We start from the raw sequence: 20,376 nt of genomic DNA, 5'->3' as shown, positions 1-20,376 counted from the left end.
CAAAAAATGAGGTGGGCTTCATAGATAATTGGCAAAGCTTCTGGGGAAAACCTGGTCTTGTTAGGAGAGACGGCATCCATCCCACTTTGGATGGAGCAGCTCTCATTTCTAGAAATCTGGCCAATTTTCTTAAATCCTCCAAACCGTGACTATCCAGGGTTGGGACCAGGAAGCAGAGTTGTAGTCTTACACACCTCTCTGTAGCTTCTCTCCCCCTGCCATCCCCTCATTACCCCATCCCTGTAGAGATGGTGCCTGCTCCCAGACCACCAATAACCAGTAAAAATCTATTTAAGCATAAAAATTCAAAAAGAAAAAATAATATAGCACCTTCAACTGCACCACAGACTAAAACAGTTAAATGTGGTCTATTAAACATTAGGTCTCTCTCTCTTCTAAGTCCCTGTTGGTAAATTATATAATAATTGATCAACATATTGATTTATTCTGCCTTACAGAAACCTGGTTACAGCAGGATGAATATGTTAGTTTAAATGAGTCAACACCCCCGAGTCACACTAACTGCCAGAATGCTCGTAGCACGGGCCGGGGCGGAGGATTAGCAGCAATCTTCCATTCCAGCTTATTAATTAATCAAAAACCCAGACAGAGCTTTAATTCATTTGAAAGCTTGACTCTTAGTCTTGTCCATCCAAATTGGAAGTCCCAAAAACCAGTTTTATTTGTTATTATCTATCGCCCACCTGCTTGTTACTGTGAGTTTCTCTGTGAATTTTCAGACCTTTTGTCTGACTTAGTGCTTAGCTCAGATAAGATAATTATAGTGGGTGATTTTAACATCCACACAGATGCTGAGAATGACAGCCTCAACACTGCATTTAATCTATTATTAGACTCTATTGGCTTTGCTCAAAATGTAAATGAGTCCACCCACCACTTTAATCATATCTTAGATCTTGTTCTGACTTATGGTATGGAAATTGAAGACTTAACAGTATTCCCTGAAAACTCCCTTCTGTCTGATCATTTCTTAATAACATTTACATTTACTCTGATGGACTACCCAGCAGTGGAGAATAAGTTTCATTACACTAGAAGTCTTTCAGAAAGCGCTGTAACTAGGTTCAAGGATATGATTCCTTCTTTATGTTCTCTAATGCCATATACCAACACAGTGCAGAATAGCTACCTAAACTCTGTAAGTGAGATAGAGTATCTCATCAATAGTTTTACATCCTCATTGAAGACAACTTTGGATGCTGTAGCTCCTCTGAAAAAGAGAGCTTTAAATCAGAAGTGCCTGACTCCGTGGTATAACTCACAAACTCGTAGCTTAAAGCAGATAACCCGTAAGTTGGAGAGGAAATTGTTGTGGCTGGCGTGCCTGGCTGGCTTTTGTGTGTCTTTTGTTTCTGTCTTTTGGTTTTCCTTCCAGGTGGTGCGCATTTGGGACTGAGTGGCTGTGTAGCTGAGTTTATCAGGACCTCACCCTGATCACCTGAGGCTGATCACCTGCGGCTCGTCAGGACTCACAGCTGTGGTGCATCTACATGGATTGGAACATGGTGGCATTTAAGACTGGAGTACACAGTGTGTATTTGCCAGAGACTCGACCTTGTGACCAGACGGGTGAGATCGTCGTCTCAAGAGCCATCTCATCATCAGTGGATGCAGAGAACGTCCAGGTTTGATGCATGGTCTGTGAAAGAGGAGGGGGTGAGGTCTCACGCTCGTCAGCACACTTCCTGAGGTACGTTAGATTTTGTGACTATCATTTATACGAGGTCTGTCAATAAAGCAACGGTCCTTTTTATTTTTTTCAAAAACTATATGGATTTCATTCATTTTTACGTCAGACATGCTTGAACCCTCGTGCGCATGCGTGAGTTTTTCCACGCCTGTCGGTGACGTCATTCGCCTGTGAGCACTCCTTGTGGGAGGAGTCGTCCAGCCCCTCGTCGGAATTCCTTTGTCTGAGAAGTTGCTGAGAGACTGGCGCTTTGTTTGATCAAAATTTTTTCTAAACCTGTGAGACACATCGAAGTGGACACGGTTCGAAAAATTAAGCTGGTTTTCAGTGAAAATTTTAACGGCTGATGAGAGATTTTGAGGTGATTCTGTCGCTTTAAGGACTTCCCACGGTGCGAGACATAGCTCAGCGCTCTCAGCCGCCGTCGTCAGCCTGTTCAAGCTGAAAACCTCCACATTTCAGGCTCTATTGATCCAGGACGTCGTGAGAGAACAGAGAAGTTTCAGAAGAAGTCGGTTTCAGCATTTTATCCGGATATTCCACTGTTAAAGGAGATTTTTTTAATGAAAGACGTGCGGACGGATCCGCACGTCGGGACGCAGCCGACGCGGTGCGGCGGCACAGGAAAAACACCTCCGTGTTGATAACCATTTGTAAAATCCAGGCGGCTTTTGATGGCTTTCAGTGGAGTGAGTATATGAGAAATTGTTTAACAGCAGGACATGTTCCAACTTGTCCTTAAGGCTTTCAACAGAGGTGTTTTTCCTGTGGCGGAGCGTCGCGACGCGCGGACCCGTCCGCACGTCTTTCATTAAAAAAATCTCCTTTAACAGTGGAATATCCGGATAAAATGCTGAAACCGACTTCTTCTGAAACTTCTCTGTTCTCTCACGACGTCCTGGATCAATAGAGCCTGAAATGTGGAGGTTTTCAGCTTGAACAGGCTGACGACGGCGGCTGAGAGCGCTGAGCGACGTCTCGCACCGTGGGAAGTCCTTAAAGCGACAGAATCACCTCAAAATCTCTCATCAGCCATTAACGTTTTCACTGAAAACCAGCTTAATTTTTCGAACCGTGTCCACTTCGATGTGTCTCACAGGTTTAGAAAAAATTTTGATCAAACAACGCGCCAGTCTCTCAGCAACTTCTCAGACAAAGGAATTCCGACGAGGGGCTGGACGACTCCTCCCACAAGGAGTGCTCACAGACGAATGACGTCACCGACAGGCGTGGAAAAACTCACGCATGCGCACGAGGGTTCAAGCATGTCTGACGTAAAAACATATGAATGAAATCCATATAGTTTTTGAAAAAAATAAAAAGGACCGTTACTTTATTGACAGCCCTCGTACAGTCAGTAAATGTGGTGTCCCTCACACCTTATTGTATTGAGCTGTTATGTTGGTCGTTTTAATTAGCTTCCACTGCAGTGAGTTTGTGAACAGGGTGTTCCATGCCTGCAGGGTGGGAAGCTGATTAGTAATTAAGCCAGGAAGTGTTTGCTGTTTGTACACCTTTGAGCGTTCTCTCTGTGTGTTGAGTGTGGACTCACAAGATGATTTCTTCATTCACAGACTCGGTTTGTCGCGGCCACCTGGGGGGTGTCGGCGGGGTCCTGGGGTCCGAACTGGTTCTGGCTCCGGACCGTTAGCGCTGCTGGGAGCGCACCGCAATCCACCACGCCAGACCGCGCACTTTTATATTTATCACATCACTGTTATGTTTATTAAACTCTGTTATCCTTTGTTCCGTGCTCTGCTTATTTTATACTGGGTCCTTCAAACGCTGGTCGGTTCTCCGGGCTGCGTCCGACACATAACAGAAATAGCGTCTCACTAATTTAGAAGATCTTCATTTAGCCTGGAAAAAGAGTCTGTTGCTCTATAAAACAAGCCCTCCGTAAAGCTAGGACATCTTTCTACTCATCACTAATTGAAGAAAATAAGAACAACCCCAGGTTTCTTTTCAGCACTGTAGCCAGGCTGACAAAGAGTCAGAGCTCTATTGAGCTGAGTATTCCATTAACTTTAACTAGTAATGACTTCATGACTTTCTTTGCTAACATAATTTTAACTATTAGAGAAAAAAATTACTCATAACCATCCCAAAGACGTATCGTTATCTTTGGCTGCTTTCAGTGATGCCGGTATTTGGTTAGACTCTTTCTCTCAGATTGTTCTGTCTGAGTTATTTTCATTAGTTACTTCATCCAAACCATCAACATGTCTATTAGACCCCATTCCTACCAGGCTGCTCAAGGAAGCCCTACCATTATTTAATGCTTCGATCTTAAATATGATCAATCTATCTTTGTTAGCTGGCTATGTACCACAGGCTTTTAAGGTGGCAGTAATTAAACCATTACTTAAAAAGCCATCACTTGACCCAGCTATCTTAGCTAATTATAGGCCAATCTCCAACCTTCCTTTTCTCTCAAAATTCTTGAAAGGGTAGTTGTAAACAGCTAACTGATCATCTGCAGAGGAATGGTCTATTTGAAGAATTTCAGTCAGGTTTTAGAATTCATCATAGTACAGAAACAGCATTAGTGAAGGTTACAAATGATCTTCTTATGGCCTCAGACAGTGGACTCATCTCTGTGCTTGTTCTGTTAGACCTCAGTGCTGCTTTTGATACTGTTGACCATAAAATTTTATTACAGAGATTAGAGCATGCCATAGGTATTAAAGGCACTGCGCTGCGGTGGTTTGAATCATATTTGTCTAATAGATTACAATTTGTTCATGTAAATGGGGAATCTTCTTCACAGACTAAGGTTAATTATGGAGTTCCACAAGGTTCTTTGCTAGGACCAATTTTATTCACTTTATACATGCTTCCCTTAGGCAGTATTATTAGACGGTATTGCTTAAATTTTCATTGTTACGCAGATGATACCCAGCTTTATCTATCCATGAAGCCAGAGGACACACACCAATTAGCTAAACTGCAGGATTGTCTTACAGACATAAAGACATGGATGACCTCTAATTTCCTGCTTTTAAACTCAGATAAAACTGAAGTTATTGTACTTGGCCCCACAAATCTTAGAAACATGGTGTCTAACCAGATCCTTACTCTGGATGGCATTACCCTGACCTCTAGTAATACTGTGAGAAATCTTGGAGTCATTTTTGATCAGGATATGTCATTCAAAGCGCATATTATACAAATATGTAGGACTGCTTTTTTGCATTTACGCAATATCTCTAAAATTAGAAAGGTCTTGTCTCAGAGTGATGCTGAAAAACTAATTCATGCATTTATTTCCTCTAGGCTGGACTATTGTAATTCATTATTATCAGGTTGTCCTAAAGTTCCCTGAAAAGCCTTCAGTTAATTCAAAAATGCTGCAGCTAGAGTACTAACGGGGACTAGAAGGAGAGAGCATATCTCACCCATATTGGCCTCTCTTCATTGGCTTCCTGTTAATTCTAGAATAGAATTTAAAATTCTTCTTCTTACTTATAAGGTTTTGAATAATCAGGTCCCATCTTATCTTAGGGACCTCGTAGTACCATATCACCCCAATGGAGCGCTTCGCTCTCAGACTGCAGGCTTACTTGTAGTTCCTAGGGTTTGTAAGAGTAGAATGGGATGCAGAGCCTTCAGCTTTCAGGCTCCTCTCCTGTGGAACCAGCTCCCAATTCGGATCAGGGAGACAGACACCCTCTCTACTTTTAAGATTAGGCTTAAAACTTTCCTTTTTGCTAAAGCTTATAGTTAGGGCTGGATCGGGTGACCCTGAACCATCCCTTAGTTATGCTGCTATAGACGTAGACTGCTGGGGGGTTCCCATGATGCACTGTTTCTTTCTCTTTTGCTCTGTATGCACCACTCTGCATTTAATCATTAGTGATCGATCTCTGCTTCCCTCCACAGCATGTCTTTTTCCTGGTTCTCTCCCTCAGCCCCAACCAGTCCCAGCAGAAGACTGCCCCTCCCTGAGCCTGGTTCTGCTGGAGGTTTCTTCCTGTTAAAAGGGAGTTTTTCCTTCCCACTGTAGCCAAGTGCTTGCTCACAGGGGGTCGTTTTGACCGTTGGGGTTTTACGTAATTATTGTATGGCCTTGCCTTACAATATAAAGTGCCTTGGGGCAACTGTTTGTTGTGATTTGGCGCTATATGAAAAATTGATTGATTGATTGATTGATTGACATACACAATATCACCATTTCCCTCAAATATTGTTCACAAACCAGTCGAAATCTGTGATAGTGAGCACTTCTCCTTTGCTGTGATAATCCATCCCACCTCACAGGTGTGCCATATCAAGATGCTGATTAGACACCATGATTAGTGCACAGGTGTGCCTTAGACTGTCCACAATAAAAGGCCACTCTGAAAGGTGCAGTTTTGTTTTACTGGGGGGATGTTGTGTGGGCCGCCAGAAGAGGAGGTACTGCTGGCCCACCACCAGAGGGCGCCCTGCCTGAAGTGCGGGTTTCAGGCACGAGGGGGCGCTGCCGCCTTACAGGAACAGCCGAGGTGACAGCTGTCACTCATCAACTATGACAGCTGTCACCGATCATCTGCACTTCACCCCGGATAAAAGCAGGATGACACCTCCACCACGTCGCCGAGATATCGTACTTCTTGGAGGTAACTTTCTCTGCCTGCGTATTGTACTAACTGATTTCAAGAGCTACTTTGTTGCAGCTGTTTACCCAGAGGACCGGCGTGGGCCGCGACTGTTTCGTTCTACGTCCCACCAGATAAGTGGTACTCAGACGCTGCACGAGTGTGTGTTAGAGGTGGAATTCCCACCGTTGTTGTTACGGGGTGTACACACACCCACACTTGACTGTCTTTGTCTTTGCTCTTCGCCAGCAGTACCAGATCCAACATGCTGAGACGGTGGCCACCTGGGGAATTCGGGACCTGGCGGCTCCAGTATTCTTCGGGTTCGGTGGCGGTGGAAATCGTGTGGTTCCGGTTCATCTCCAGACGGACGTCTCCTATCGTCGAGCCTGCCCACACGACACCTTTATCCATTGACTTGTATTTATTCTATAATCTGCTGTGTGTGGTTGTGACATTCACAACAGTTAAGTGTTCAAATTTAACTCCCTCTATTGTGCGTTCATTTGCGCCCCCTGTTGTGGGTCCGTGTCACTACACTTTCCCAACAGGGGATACCAGTCAGTATCTGGTGGGACCACCATTTGCCTCATGCAGTGCAACACATCTCCTTCGCATCATCCGTGAAGAGAACACCTCTCCAACGTGCCAAACGCCAGCGAATGTGAGCATTTTCCCACTCAAGTCGGTTACGACGATGAACTGGAGTCAGGTCGAGACCCCAATGAGGACGACGAGCATGCAGATGAGCTTCCCTGAGACGGTTTCTGACAGTTTGTGCAGAAATTCTTTGGGTATGCAAACCAATTGTTCCAGCAGCTGTCCGAGTGGCTGGTCTCAGACGATCTTGGAGGTGAACATGCTGGATGTGGAGGTCCTGGGCTGGTGTGGTTACATGTGGTCTGTGGTTGTGAGGCTGGCTGGATGTACTGCCAAATTCTCTGAAACGCCTTTGGAGACGGCTTATGGTAGAGAAATGAACATTCAATACACGAGCAACAGCTCTGGGAGACATTCCTGCTGTCAGCATGCCAATTGCACGCTCCCTCAAATCTTGCGACATCTGTGGCATTGTGCTGTGTGATAAAACTGCACCTTTCAGAGTGGCCTTTTATTGTGGGCAGTCTAAGGCACACCTGTGCACTAATCATGGTGTCTAATCAGCATCTTGGTATGGCACACCTGTGAGGTGGGATGGATTATCTCAGCAAAGGAGAAGTGCTCACTATCACAGATTTAGACTGGTTTGTGAACAATATTTGAGGGAAATGGTGATATTGTGTATGTGGAAAAAGTTTTAGATCTTTGAGTTCATCTCATTCAAAATGGGAGCAAAACCAAAAGTGTTGCGTTTATGTATAAGTGGTCAATAGATGACACACCACCAAATGAAGACACCACTGCTCAATGCAGAAAACAGTAATGCAACAGGTAAAAATATATCTTGCAAATTGACAAACCACAGAGAAGACAAACAAATATAACCAGCAGATGCACATGCAACAATTTAATTTGATAACGTGCTGCACAGAAATGCTTTTCAAAGCTCCACAACACAACGGAACTGCTAACAACACAATGAGGTTTGCGACCAGAGGAGGAGGAGAGGAGTTTAACTGAAGGACTGTTCAGTGTGTTATGGCGCTCTGATCGGCACAGCTGAGTATGATTATTTATTTACTTTTATTGATGATTTTACTGTTGCAGTAGTTATATTTCCATGCATTATTACATAGATCTGCAATGCACTGAACAGTAGAAATCAGAGAAAGTCCTCTAGGCAGAAGAAGCTTCTTTTTGTGTTGTACTTCCATTGTGTTGTGGAGCTTTGCAAAGCATTTCTGTGTTTGGGTACAGCAGTACACGTTAGCAAATTCAGCTGATAGATGGGCTGTAGGTTATATTAGTGTTCTCTCTTTGCAGATTATTTTTTCAATTTTTACCCGAGGCCAAAATATGGCCATCGGGTATTGCGAAGACTTTGCATCCGTCTGTCCGTCCGTCTGTGCTCAGTATAACTCCAGTGCTATTACTGCCAGGGTCTTCAAATTCACAGGGAACAATTTTGGGACACAGACCTTGGACAAGTTCAAAGATGACTAACCTTGACCTATTCTAAGAGGTCAAAAGGTCATATTCTGTTTCCTATTTTATGCTCATACGGCCGAGGCTATTTTAGCACTGTATTTAAATTTAACAACGTATTGTTGAACAGATGCAGGAGTTTTTATTTTAATTATTATTATTACTATTTGTAAACATTTTCTGCATTTGCTAGTATAGCAAACATCATCAAGGACAGTTCACATCTCAGCTCCCAGTTGTTTGACCTGTTGCCCTCCGGCAGGCGCTACAGGTGTATCAAAGCAAGGACAAACAGACTGAAAAACAGTTTCTTTCCAAGAGCCATCACCACTCTGAACTCTCACATGCAGCAACCCCAGCCATCAATATAAGATACAATGTGTAATGTATGTATCACTGTTATTGCTGTTGCTCTGCTTTTAATACTACCTCAATATTTATTCATTCTGTGCAATACAATCGTCTTATATTCTTATCTTATATTTGTTTTGTACATACAGATTTTCATTGCACTGTCCTGTAGGATTTTACACTTTTTTCACTTTAACCATTTGCATTAAAAAAAGGAGACACTGTCCAATCTTGTTGTACATTTTGAATAATGACAATAAAGGGCACTCTATTCTATTCTATTGTGGCCCCTATCAGCTACTGTACATAAGAGATGATGCCAAGGAAAAAAGGTCAAATAAGAAAGCGTCAGATTGCAGAATCAATCACTACTGTAGTTTATGGCACAGCAGAGCATCCCACTGGAAATGTCAATCATAATCATCAGTGCTCTGATTGTCATCATGACATGCAATCATGCACAAGTGAAATATCACTGCAAAAAGCCACAGAGGGAACATTTTGTACCAAAATTCCAATAGCGATGAAAGCCACAGAGATGACACTGAGACTAAACACTATCTGCACAAAAAAAAAAAACAGGAGTCTGAATGGGGATGTATATAAATGTACACACACATCTATCTATATATATATCTATATATATATATATATATATATATATATATATATATATATATATATATATATATATATATATATATATACATATATATAATCAAGACATTGCCTTCCAGTTTAGGAACACTTAAGCTCTCTGTGTTGCCCGTCTCAAAAATTAATCACAGCATAAATAAGTGTTGCTCATTACTCATCTTGCAAAAGCATTGATAAAATATGACATGGTACCCAATGAGACAACAAACCATGACATTAAAGCACAAACAAGCAAACAAGCACTGATTAGAAAACGGAAAATACAGAGCATTTTCTTCAGCCAATTTCTTTTGATATTATTATATTTGGGTAGAAAGTCATTTTAGGTTTTTAGGTTTGATCATAACTGGCAATTTTAGCATTTTTGGTGTGCTCTAGGTAGTTGTTTGGGGCTCATTCTGAGGTTATGTTCACATTAACAGCTAAAATGAACTAAATCTAATTTTTTGTCATTTGTTTCTTTTGTTTTTGTTTTTTCTGGATTATTCTGTGATTCTGGATGATATTTGTGGTTATACATAATCTGATCTGCTCTTGCTTGCCTCTACTGGTGGTTGGCTCTCACTGCGGTATTGTATCACTTCCTGTTCCGGAGCACAGCGGTGTTTTTCTGTATCTGTTAGCTGTTTAATCTGCGCAGTTAGATTGGTCTAGTTATCTAGATTACGATTTGTTTCCCAGTGTAATCTTTACGTGCCTTAACTAAAGCACTCCTTCTGCTGAATCACCTCTAAATTATTTACACATTATTCACTTTGCGTGTTTTTAGGAATCCGCTAGCTTAGCGTAGCTACTAGCTCTTAGCCGATTTAGCATGGCGGCTTCTCCTGTCTCTCCCACACTTTTCTGCTCTGGGTGTGAAATGTTTAGTTATTCCTCGGCCTCCTTTAGCAGTAATGGTACTTGTAATAAGTGTAGCTTATTCGTAGCTTTGGAGGCCAGGCTGGGCGAATTGGAGACTCGGCTCCGCACCGTGGAAAATTCTACAGCTAGCAAGGCCCCTGTAGTCGGTGCGGACCAAGGTAGCTTAGCCGCCGTTAGTTCCCCCCCTGGCAGATCCCGAGCAGCCGGGAAAGCAGGCTGACTGGGTGACTGTGAGGAGGAAGCGTAGCCCTAAACAGAAGCCCCGTGTACACCGCCAACCCGTTCACATCTCTAACCGTTTTTCCCCACTCGACGACACACCCGCCGAGGATCAAACTCTGGTTATTGGCGACTCTGTTTTGAGAAATGTGAAGTTAGCGACACCAGCAACCATAGTCAATTGTCTTCCGGGGGCCAGAGCAGGCGACACTGAAGAAATTTGAAACTGCTGGCTAAGGCTAAGCGTAAATTTGGTAAGATTGTAATTCACGTCGGCAGTAATGACACCCGGTTACGCCAATCGGAGGTCACTAAAATTAACATTAAATCGGTGTGTAACTTTGCAAAAACAATGTCGGACTCTGTAGTTTTCTCTGGACCCCTCCCCAATCGGACCGGGAGTGACATGTTTAGCCGCATGTTCTCCTTGAATTGCTGGCTGTCTGAGTGGTGTCCAAAAAATGAGGTGGGCTTCATAGATAATTGGCAAAGCTTCTGGGGAAAACCTGGTCTTGTTAGGAGAGACGGCATCCATCCCACTTTGGATGGAGCAGCTCTCATTTCTAGAAATCTGGCCAATTTTCTTAAATCCTCCAAACCGTGACTATCCAGGGTTGGGACCAGGAAGCAGAGTTGTAGTCTTACACACCTCTCTGCAGCTTCTCTCCCCCTGCCATCCCCTCATTACCCCATCCCCGTAGAGACGGTGCCTGCTCCCAGACTACCAATAACCAGCAAAAATCTATTTAAGCATAAAAATTCAAAAAGAAAAAATAATATAGCACCTTCAACTGCACCACAGACTAAAACAGTTAAATGTGGTCTATTAAACATTAGGTCTCTCTCTTCTAAGTCCCTGTTGGTAAATGATATAATAATTGATCAACATATTGATTTATTCTGCCTAACAGAAACCTGGTTACAGCAGGATGAATATGTTAGTTTAAATGAGTCAACACCCCCGAGTCACACTAACTGTCAGAATGCTCGTAGCACGGGCCGGGGTGGAGGATTAGCAGCAATCTTCCATTCCAGCTTATTAATTAATCCAAAACCCAGACAGAGCTTTAATTCATTTGAAAGCTTGTCTCTTAGTCTTGTCCATCCAAATTGGAAGTCCCAAAAACCAGTTTTATTTGTTATTATCTATCGTCCACCTGGTCGTTACTGTGAGTTTCTCTGTGAATTTTCAGACCTTTTGTCTGACTTAGTGCTTAGCTCAGATAAGATAATTATAGTGGGCGATTTTAACATCCACACAGATGCTGAGAATGACAGCCTCAACACTGCATTTAATCTATTATTAGACTCTATTGGCTTTGCTCAAAAAGTAAATGAGTCCACCCACCACTTTAATCATATCTTAGATCTTGTTCTGACTTATGGTATGGCAATAGAAGACTTAACAGTATTCCCTGAAAACTCCCTTCTGTCTGATCATTTCTTAATAACATTTACATTTACTCTGATGGACTACCCAGCAGTGGGGAATAAGTTTCATTACACTAGAAGTCTTTCAGAAAGCGCTGTAACTAGGTTTAAGGATATGATTCCTTCTTTATGTTCTCTAATGCCATATACCAACACAGTGCAGAGTAGCTACCTAAACTCTGTAAGGGAGATAGAGTATCTCGTCAATAGTTTTACATCCTCATTGAAGACAACTTTGGATGCTGTAGCTCCTCTGAAAAAGAGAGCTTTAAATCAGAAGTGTCTGACTCCGTGGTATAACTCACAAACTCGTAGCTTAAAGCAGATAACCCGTAAGTTGGAGAGGAAATGGCGTCTCACTAATTTAGAAGATCTTCACTTAGCCTGGAAAAAGAGTCTGTTGCTCTATAAAAAAGCCCTCCGTAAAGCTAGGACATCTTTCTACTCATCACTAATTGAAGAAAATAAGAACAACCCCAGGTTTCTTTTCAGCACTGTAGCCAGGCTGACAAAGAGTCAGAGCTCTATTGAGCTGAGTATTCCATTAACTTTAACTAGTAATGACTTCATGACTTTCTTTGCTAACAAAATTTTAACTATTAGAGAAAAAATTACTCATAACCATCCCAAAGACGTATCGTTATCTTTGGCTGCTTTCAGTGATGCCGGTATTTGGTTAGACTCTTTCTCTCCGATTGTTCTGTCTGAGTTATTCTCATTAGTTTACTTCATCCAAACCATCAACATGTTTATTAGAACCCATTACTACCAGGCTGCTCAAGGAAGCCCTACCATTATTTAATGCTTCGATCTTAAATATGATCAATCTATCTTTGTTAGTTGGCTATGTACCACAGGCTTTTAAGGTGGCAGTAATTAAACCATTACTTAAAAAGCCATCACTTGACCCAGCTATCTTAGCTAATTATAGGCCAATCTCCAACCTTCCTTTTCTCTCAAAAATTCTTGAAAGGGTAGTTGTAAAACAGCTAACTGATCATCTGCAGAGGAATGGTCTATTTGAAGAGTTTCAGTCAGGTTTTAGAATTCATCATAGTACAGAAACAGCATTAGTGAAGGTTACAAATGATCTTCTTATGGCCTCGGACAGTGGACTCATCTCTGTGCTTGTTCTGTTAGACCTCAGTGCTGCTTTTGATACTGTTGACCATAAAATTTTATTACAGAGATTAGAGCATGCCATAGGTATTAAAGGCACTGCGCTGCGGTGGTTTGAATCATATTTGTCTAATAGATTACAATTTGTTCATGTAAATGGGGAATCTTCTTCACAGACTAAAGTTAATTATGGAGTTCCACAAGGTTCTGTGCTAGGACCAATTTTATTCACTTTATACATGCTTCCCTTAGGCAGTATTATTAGATGGTATTGCTTAAATTTTCATTGTTACGCAGATGATACCCAGCTTTATCTATCCATGAAGCCAGAGGACACACACCAATTAGCTAAACTGCAGGATTGTCTTACAGACATAAAGACATGGATGACCTCTAATTTCCTGCTTTTAAACTCAGATAAAACTGAAGTTATTGTACTTGGCCCCACAAATCTTAGAAACATGGTGTCTAACCAGATCCTTACTCTGGATGGCATTACCCTGACCTCTAGTAATACTGTGAGAAATCTTGGAGTCATTTTTGATCAGGATATGTCATTCAAAGCGCATATTAAACAAATATGTAGGACTGCTTTTTTGCATTTACGCAATATCTCTAAAATCAGAAAGGTCTTGTCTCAGAGTGATGCTGAAAAACTAATTCATGCATTTATTTCCTCTAGGCTGGACTATTGTAATTCATTATTATCAGGTTGTCCTAAAAGTTCCCTAAAAAGCCTTCAGTTAATTCAAAATGCTGCAGCTAGAGTACTGACGGGGACTAGAAGGAGAGAGCATATCTCACCCATATTGGCCTCTCTTCATTGGCTTCCTGTTAATTCTAGAATAGAATTTAAAATTCTTCTTCTTACTTATAAGGTTTTGAATAATCAGGTCCCATCTTATCTTAGGGACCTCATAGTACCATATCACCCCAATAGAGCGCTTCGCTCTCAGACTGCAGGCTTACTTGTAGTTCCTAGGGTTTGTAAGAGTAGAATGGGAGGCAGAGCCTTCAGCTTTCAGGCTCCTCTCCTGTGGAACCAGCTCCCAATTCAGATCAGGGAGACAGACACCCTCTCTACTTTTAAGATTAGGCTTAAAACTTTCCTTTTTGCTAAAGCTTATAGTTAGGGCTGGATCAGGTGACCCTGAACCATCCCTTAGTTATGCTGCTATAGACGTAGACTGCTGGGGGGTTCCCATGATGCACTGTTTCTTTCTCTTTTTGCTCTGTATGCACCACTCTGCATTTAATCATTAGTGATCGATCTCTGCTCCCCTCCACAGCATGTCTTTTTCCTGGTTCTCTCCCTCAGCCCCAACCAGTCCCAGCAGAAGACTGCCCCTCCCTGAGCCTGGTTCTGCTGGAGGTTTCTTCCTATTAAAAGGGAGTTTTTCCTTCCCACTGTGGCCAGGTGCTTGCTCACAGGGGGTCGTTTTGACCGTTGGGGTTTTACATAATTATTGTATGGCCTTGCCTTACAATATAAAGCGCCTTGGGGCAACTGTTTGTTGTGATTTGGCGCTATATAAAAAAATTGATTGATTGATTGATTGATGGGAATGTTCTCACAGCAGTCACTAGGATCATGTGTACCTGGGTCGGCATTTTTTGATTTGGGCCACTTTCATATGTGGTCTAAGAGTTGAGTTTAATTAAACTTCTAGCAATGTGATGTCCATGAGAATGGTCAGAACAATCAGCCTTTTCTAAGTGGTATGAAATGCCAAGTCAGTTTTTTGTTTGTTTGTTTGTTTGCTTTCCAAATAACTGGACCTATTACATATAGGTCCCTTGCTCTGTTTCAGACTTGTTTGAGAGTTAAAAAGAAAAAATGGTAGTTGTATGCACATTCAAGGATAATCAGGAATTCCAGATAGAAAAAAGAGGGAAAATCCGCACACTGGTTTAAAACTCCCAAAATCTTTTTATTGTCCAGAAGGTCATGGGTTCAAATCCCCGCCTGACTGGAAAATCACTAAGGGCCCTTGGGCAAGGCCTTTAATCCCCTGTTGCTCCCGGTGTGTAGTGAGCACCTTGTATAGCAGCACCTTGACATCGGGGTGAATGTGAGGGATTATTGTAAAGCGCTTTGAGCGTCTGATGCAGATGGAAAAGCGCTATATAAATGCAGTCCATTTACCATTTACCATTTACCATTTGACTAAAAAAGCAACGTTTCAACCACAAGGTCTTCTTCAGGCAACAGTTGGTACAGTTGCCTGAAGAAGACCTTGCGGTCGAAACGTTGCTTTGTTAGTCAATAAAAAGATTTTGGGAGCTTTAGACCAGTGTGCAGATTTTCCCTGTTTTTTCTATCTTGTTTGAGAGTTGACTCATATTTGGATGTCTGCCGATGTGACTGCTATGAAAAGGCTCAAATTGGATACTTTGACTTGCAAACAGGAATGTGAGTGGTCCAGATGAGGAAAAAAAATGTGATCTGGCAAAAACAAAAATCTAATCCTGCTGTCCAGTTCAGCTATTAATGTGAACATGGTCCAAATTTGACGTGAGGGAAAAAGTCTGAATAAAGTAAGACCCTTCGGCTGCTCCCCTGTTTTGCTCTCAGGGTCCCCACAGCAAATCCGAGGTGGTTTTATGCCGGATGCCCTTCCTGACGCAACTCCACATTACATGGAGAAATGTGGCAGGGGTGGGGTTTGAACCGGGAACCTTCCACACTGAAACCAAGTGCACTAAAAGTCTGAATGCAGTCTGAGTTTTCACTTAGATTATGGTAAAACTGTCACAGTTTTATTTTGCACTCTTGTTTGGATCTTTCCTCACAGCAAGAAGATTGTGGGTTCATGCCCACTCCGGCCCATTCTCCTTGTAGATGCTGACTTTTGTCAGGAAGGGCATCTTATTAAAAACTTGATGTGCCAAATGAAGATGTGGATCCATACTGGATCTAATGTGATGGAAGGAAGCAGCCAGAAGAATTCATAATCACCATCATGATGGTGAATGTCATTTTCATGTGGAGTTTTGTGGCTTTTGCTCGGTAATAGTGTTCATTGTTGTCTCCATGGCTTTTTTATTGCTCAACGGGGTTATAATTACAATAAGTATTTCCGGGGATGAAATTTCCAACAGTCATAAAGTGTATAACAATTGGACCAGTCATTTCCTGTGAACATTTAACTGTAAATAAGTAGTTGGATAATTAATACAATTTTTCTTCCAGGGACAGGTAATGCAACATTGACAATGAAGGTCATTTTCCTTCAAAACAATAGCAGAGCGGTGAAACAGTGGAATCCCAGCCATTACTGCTTCTGCTCTCAACCACTAAAATGTTTGTGACAAAAACAAATCCACACGTGCCGGCTACTGTTGCATTTCATTTAGAGTCCATTACCAGCCTGCAGCCTTTCCCTGCTGCTTTCTCAATATATCAGGTCAGCCGCTTATCTAAGTGCATTAGATGGAATTAACGGTGCAATATCTCCTGCATGACTGGATGAAGCACAAAAGAAGCATTAAATGTAAAATGCCCCGATGCTCCCCGAATCCATAAAGTACAGGCTGAATCATACAGAGTAGTAAATAACGCATAAGTGTGGCTTAGGCGTAGGCAGGAGAGGGGATTTCGGTTTTCTGATACTTTCAAAGAAATGAACCAATTGCCTCGTGAAACTATTTGCTGTTTTGAATCTCTTGAAACGCTAAATAGTAAAACAAATATTTTGTAAAAATGATTCAGTTGTTCCAGAGGTTGTTTAAGAGGCACAAAAACATGTTTACTATTTAGAGATGTTTACAACACAAAATGAAGCAGATGCTTTAGAAAAGAATTCTGTGTTTTTAAATGCCCCAAACACTACACGAAACAGCCATTTCGGAAAGATTTCAGTTAAAAAAAATAAAAATTTGAAACACTACAACAGTGACATCTAGTGGAAAGCATGAATTACCTAGTTCAGAAAACAATTCACTTGCAAAAGGCTCAAAACACTAAGTGAATTAGAAAACAAACGTGTTATGTGCACATTCAAAATCCAAAATGGGGCAACTGCTTCAGAAGATCATTTTTTGAAAACAACAAAACACTTAAATAGCCAATTGCTTCATAAAAATGATTAACTATTCTGCTGTGCTCAAAACACATGATGAAACAATTGCTTTAAAAAAGACTCTGTTGCAATAAACAAATAAATAAATAAATAAAATAATAATAAAATGTAAAAAATTCCAAACATTACAATGGTGACACCTACTGGACAGCGTGGATTCCTTGCTTAAATGAGTCATTGTTTTTGAAACATTTACAAAATTAAATGAACCAATTGCTTAATGAAATGATTTGTTGTTTTGAATCGCTTGAAATGCTAAATTTAAAAAAAATTCTAAAAATTAAGTTTTTCCAAAGACTCAATAAAGCAATTACTTCATAAAATTATTTTTAAGAGACATAAAAACATGTTTACTATTTAAAAATGCGTGCAACACGAAACGAAACGAAACGCGTGCTTTAGAAAAGGATTCAGTGATTTTAAATGCCCCAAACACTAAATCAAACAGCCGCTTCAGAAAAGGGTTCAGTTAAAAAACATTGAAACACTACAACAGTGACATCTAGTGGAAAGTATGAATTACCTAGTTCAGAAAACAGTTCACTTTCAAAAAGCTCAAAACACTAAGTGAAACACTTCAGAAAACAATTCAGTTCTGCACACACCCAAAATCCAAAATGAAGAATTTGCTTCAGAAGATCATTTTTTGAAAACAACAAAACACTTAAATAGCCAATTGCTTCACAAAAATGATTAACTATTTTGTTGTGCTCAAAACACAAAATGAAACAATTGCTTCAAAAAAGACTCCCTGTTGCAATAAATAAATAAACAAATAATAATCAAATAAAAATAATATAAAAAATTCCAAACATTACAATAGTGGTGACACCTACCAGATGGTGTGGAGTCCTTGCTTCATTAAACGATTCATTGTTTTTGAAACACTTACAAAATTAAATTAAACAATTGCTTTAAAAATGGCTCCCTCTTATTACAAAACATCCATCCATCCATCCATCCATCTTCCACCGCTTAGTCCAATTAAGGGTCGCGGGGGGCTGGAGCCCCGCGACATAGGGCGCGAGGCGGGGTACACCCAGGACAGGATGCCAGTCTGTCGCAGGGCCACAAACAGACAAACAAACACAGACACACCCACACACATACCTTAGGATAATTTTAAAGATTCCAATCCACCTAACCTGCATGTCTTTGGGTGTGGGAGGAAACTGGAGCACCCGGAGGAAACCCACGCAAGCACAGGGAGAACATGCAAACTCCACACAGAAAGGCCACGGGAATTGAACCCACGACCTTCTCGCTGTGAGGCAACAGTGCTAACCACTAATCCACCGTGCTGCCTATTACAAAACAAATGAACAAAAAATCCAAACATTACAGTGGTGACACCTGGTGGACAGTGTGGCTGTCTGGGCTCGACAAATGATTCAGTGTTTTTGAAACACTTACAAAATTAAATGAACCAGTTGCTTCAGAAAATAATTCAGTATTTTGGAACACAGGAGCTGTGAATCAATTCAGGCATTACATCCTTCGAAGGCTGCGTCCTACGAATATCTAGGCTTCCAAGACCACGGAGGCTGAACCAACCATTCTAAAATGAGACACTAGCAAAAATTCATTATCAAATATATCTAACTTAACACAAAAAAGCAAAAATTCATTATCAAATACGATTTAACTTAATACAAAAAAGCCAAATTCATTATCAAATACCATCTAACTTAATACAAAAAAGCAAAAATTCATTATCAAATACCATCTAAATACAAAAAAGCAAAAATTCATCATCAAATACCATCTAACTTAATACAAAAAGCAAAAAAAAATCATTATCAAATACCATCTAAATACAAAAAAAGCAAAAAATTATCATCAAATACCATCTAACTTAATACAAAAAGCACAAATTCATTATCAAATACCATCTAACTTAATAGAGAAAAGCAAAAGTTCATTATCAAATACCATCTAAATACAAAAAAAGCAAAAATTCATTATCAAATATCATCTAACTTAATACAAAAGCACAAATACCATCTAACTTAATAGAGAAAAGCAAAAGTTCATTATCAAATACCGTCTAACTTAATACAAAAAAGCAAAAAAATTCATTATCAAATACCATCTAAATACAAAAAAGCAAAAAAATTCATTATCAAATACCATCTAAATACAAAAAAAGCAAAAATTCATTATCAAATACCATCTAAATACAAAAAAGCAAAAATTCATTATCAAATATCATCTAACTTAATACAAAAGCACAAATACCATCTAACTTAATAGAGAAAAGCAAAAGTTCATTATCAAATACCGTCTAACTTAATACAAAAAAGCAAAAAAATTCATTATCAAATACCATCTAAATACAAAAAAGCAAAAAAATTCATTATCAAATACCATCTAAATACAAAAAAAGCAAAAATTCATTATCAAATACCATCTAAATACAAAAAAGCAAAAATTCATTATCAAATACCATCTAAATACAAAAAAGCAAAAATTCATTATCAAATACCATCTAACTTAATACAAAAAAAGCAAAAATTCTTTATCAAATACCATCTAATTTACAATAAAAGCAATGTACAAGCTGGCGTGTTATTACTGGAGAACAGGGATGACTGTGCAACTGGGTCACTGTTTATGGTAGACTGCAGTTACAATCGTGTGCGTGCGTGAGTGCGTGCGTGCGTGCGTGCGAGCGGGAGGGGGGGGTGTTGAGGCTGGGTGTAGCTACGCCCTTGAAAGAAAGGACTAAAACTGAAGCTTAGAGTCAAAGCAAATGAAATCCTAATAATGACTCTAAATATATTAAGTAGTGGAAGATGAACGGCTCACGTGCACTGATTTTAAACCACAAAAAGTTGCATGCATCATAAATAATCAGAAATGCATCTTTTTAAAAAAATCCTAATTAAGTCCACAATATAAAAATATGGGCAGATACCAGCATTTAAATCTGCTATGTATTTTTTTCTGCACACTGATCCGGTTCGATCGGGGCACCTGCACCGGGTGTCATCATCATCACTCACCTGCTGCCGACCTGTCTCTCTCCTCCTTGGTCCTGCATCCGGCTCGGCTCGGCTCCGCTCAGCCCCAGCTGACCCGCCGGGGGGGGCTGCTGGAAGAAGAAAGAGAGATGCTCTGGACAGAAGTTCTCCGCTGGTTCTGCTGCTGTCTTTCTGGTGCTGCTCGAGGTCAGATGCAGAGATGAGGATGAGATCCTTCCACCATCTCCAGCGGTCCGCTGCCTGTTTATCTTGCGCTCCTCCGGTGGTCCGCCTGACCCACTTCTTCGGCTGAA

The 20,376-nt window shown here is 40.7% G+C and overlaps 1 protein-coding gene across 1 annotated transcript in view; it reads right to left on the bottom strand.

Moving 5' to 3' along the window:
• The window catches only part of si:ch211-183d21.3 (serine/threonine-protein kinase SBK1), a 42,362-nt gene extending 21,986 nt beyond the window's left edge, over window positions 1–20,376 (bottom strand). Inside the window, exon 1 of the mRNA XM_034194421.1 lies at window positions 20,105–20,376. Within this exon, the coding sequence (XP_034050312.1) occupies window positions 20,105–20,142 (38 nt within the window). The 5' untranslated portion in view covers window positions 20,143–20,376. The remainder of the gene's footprint in view (window positions 1–20,104) is intronic.

Source organism: Thalassophryne amazonica, chromosome 18 (genome assembly GCF_902500255.1).
Source record: "Thalassophryne amazonica chromosome 18, fThaAma1.1, whole genome shotgun sequence".
NCBI lineage: Eukaryota > Metazoa > Chordata > Actinopteri > Batrachoidiformes > Batrachoididae > Thalassophryne > Thalassophryne amazonica.
This window is presented reverse-complemented; position numbering and strand designations above follow the sequence as displayed.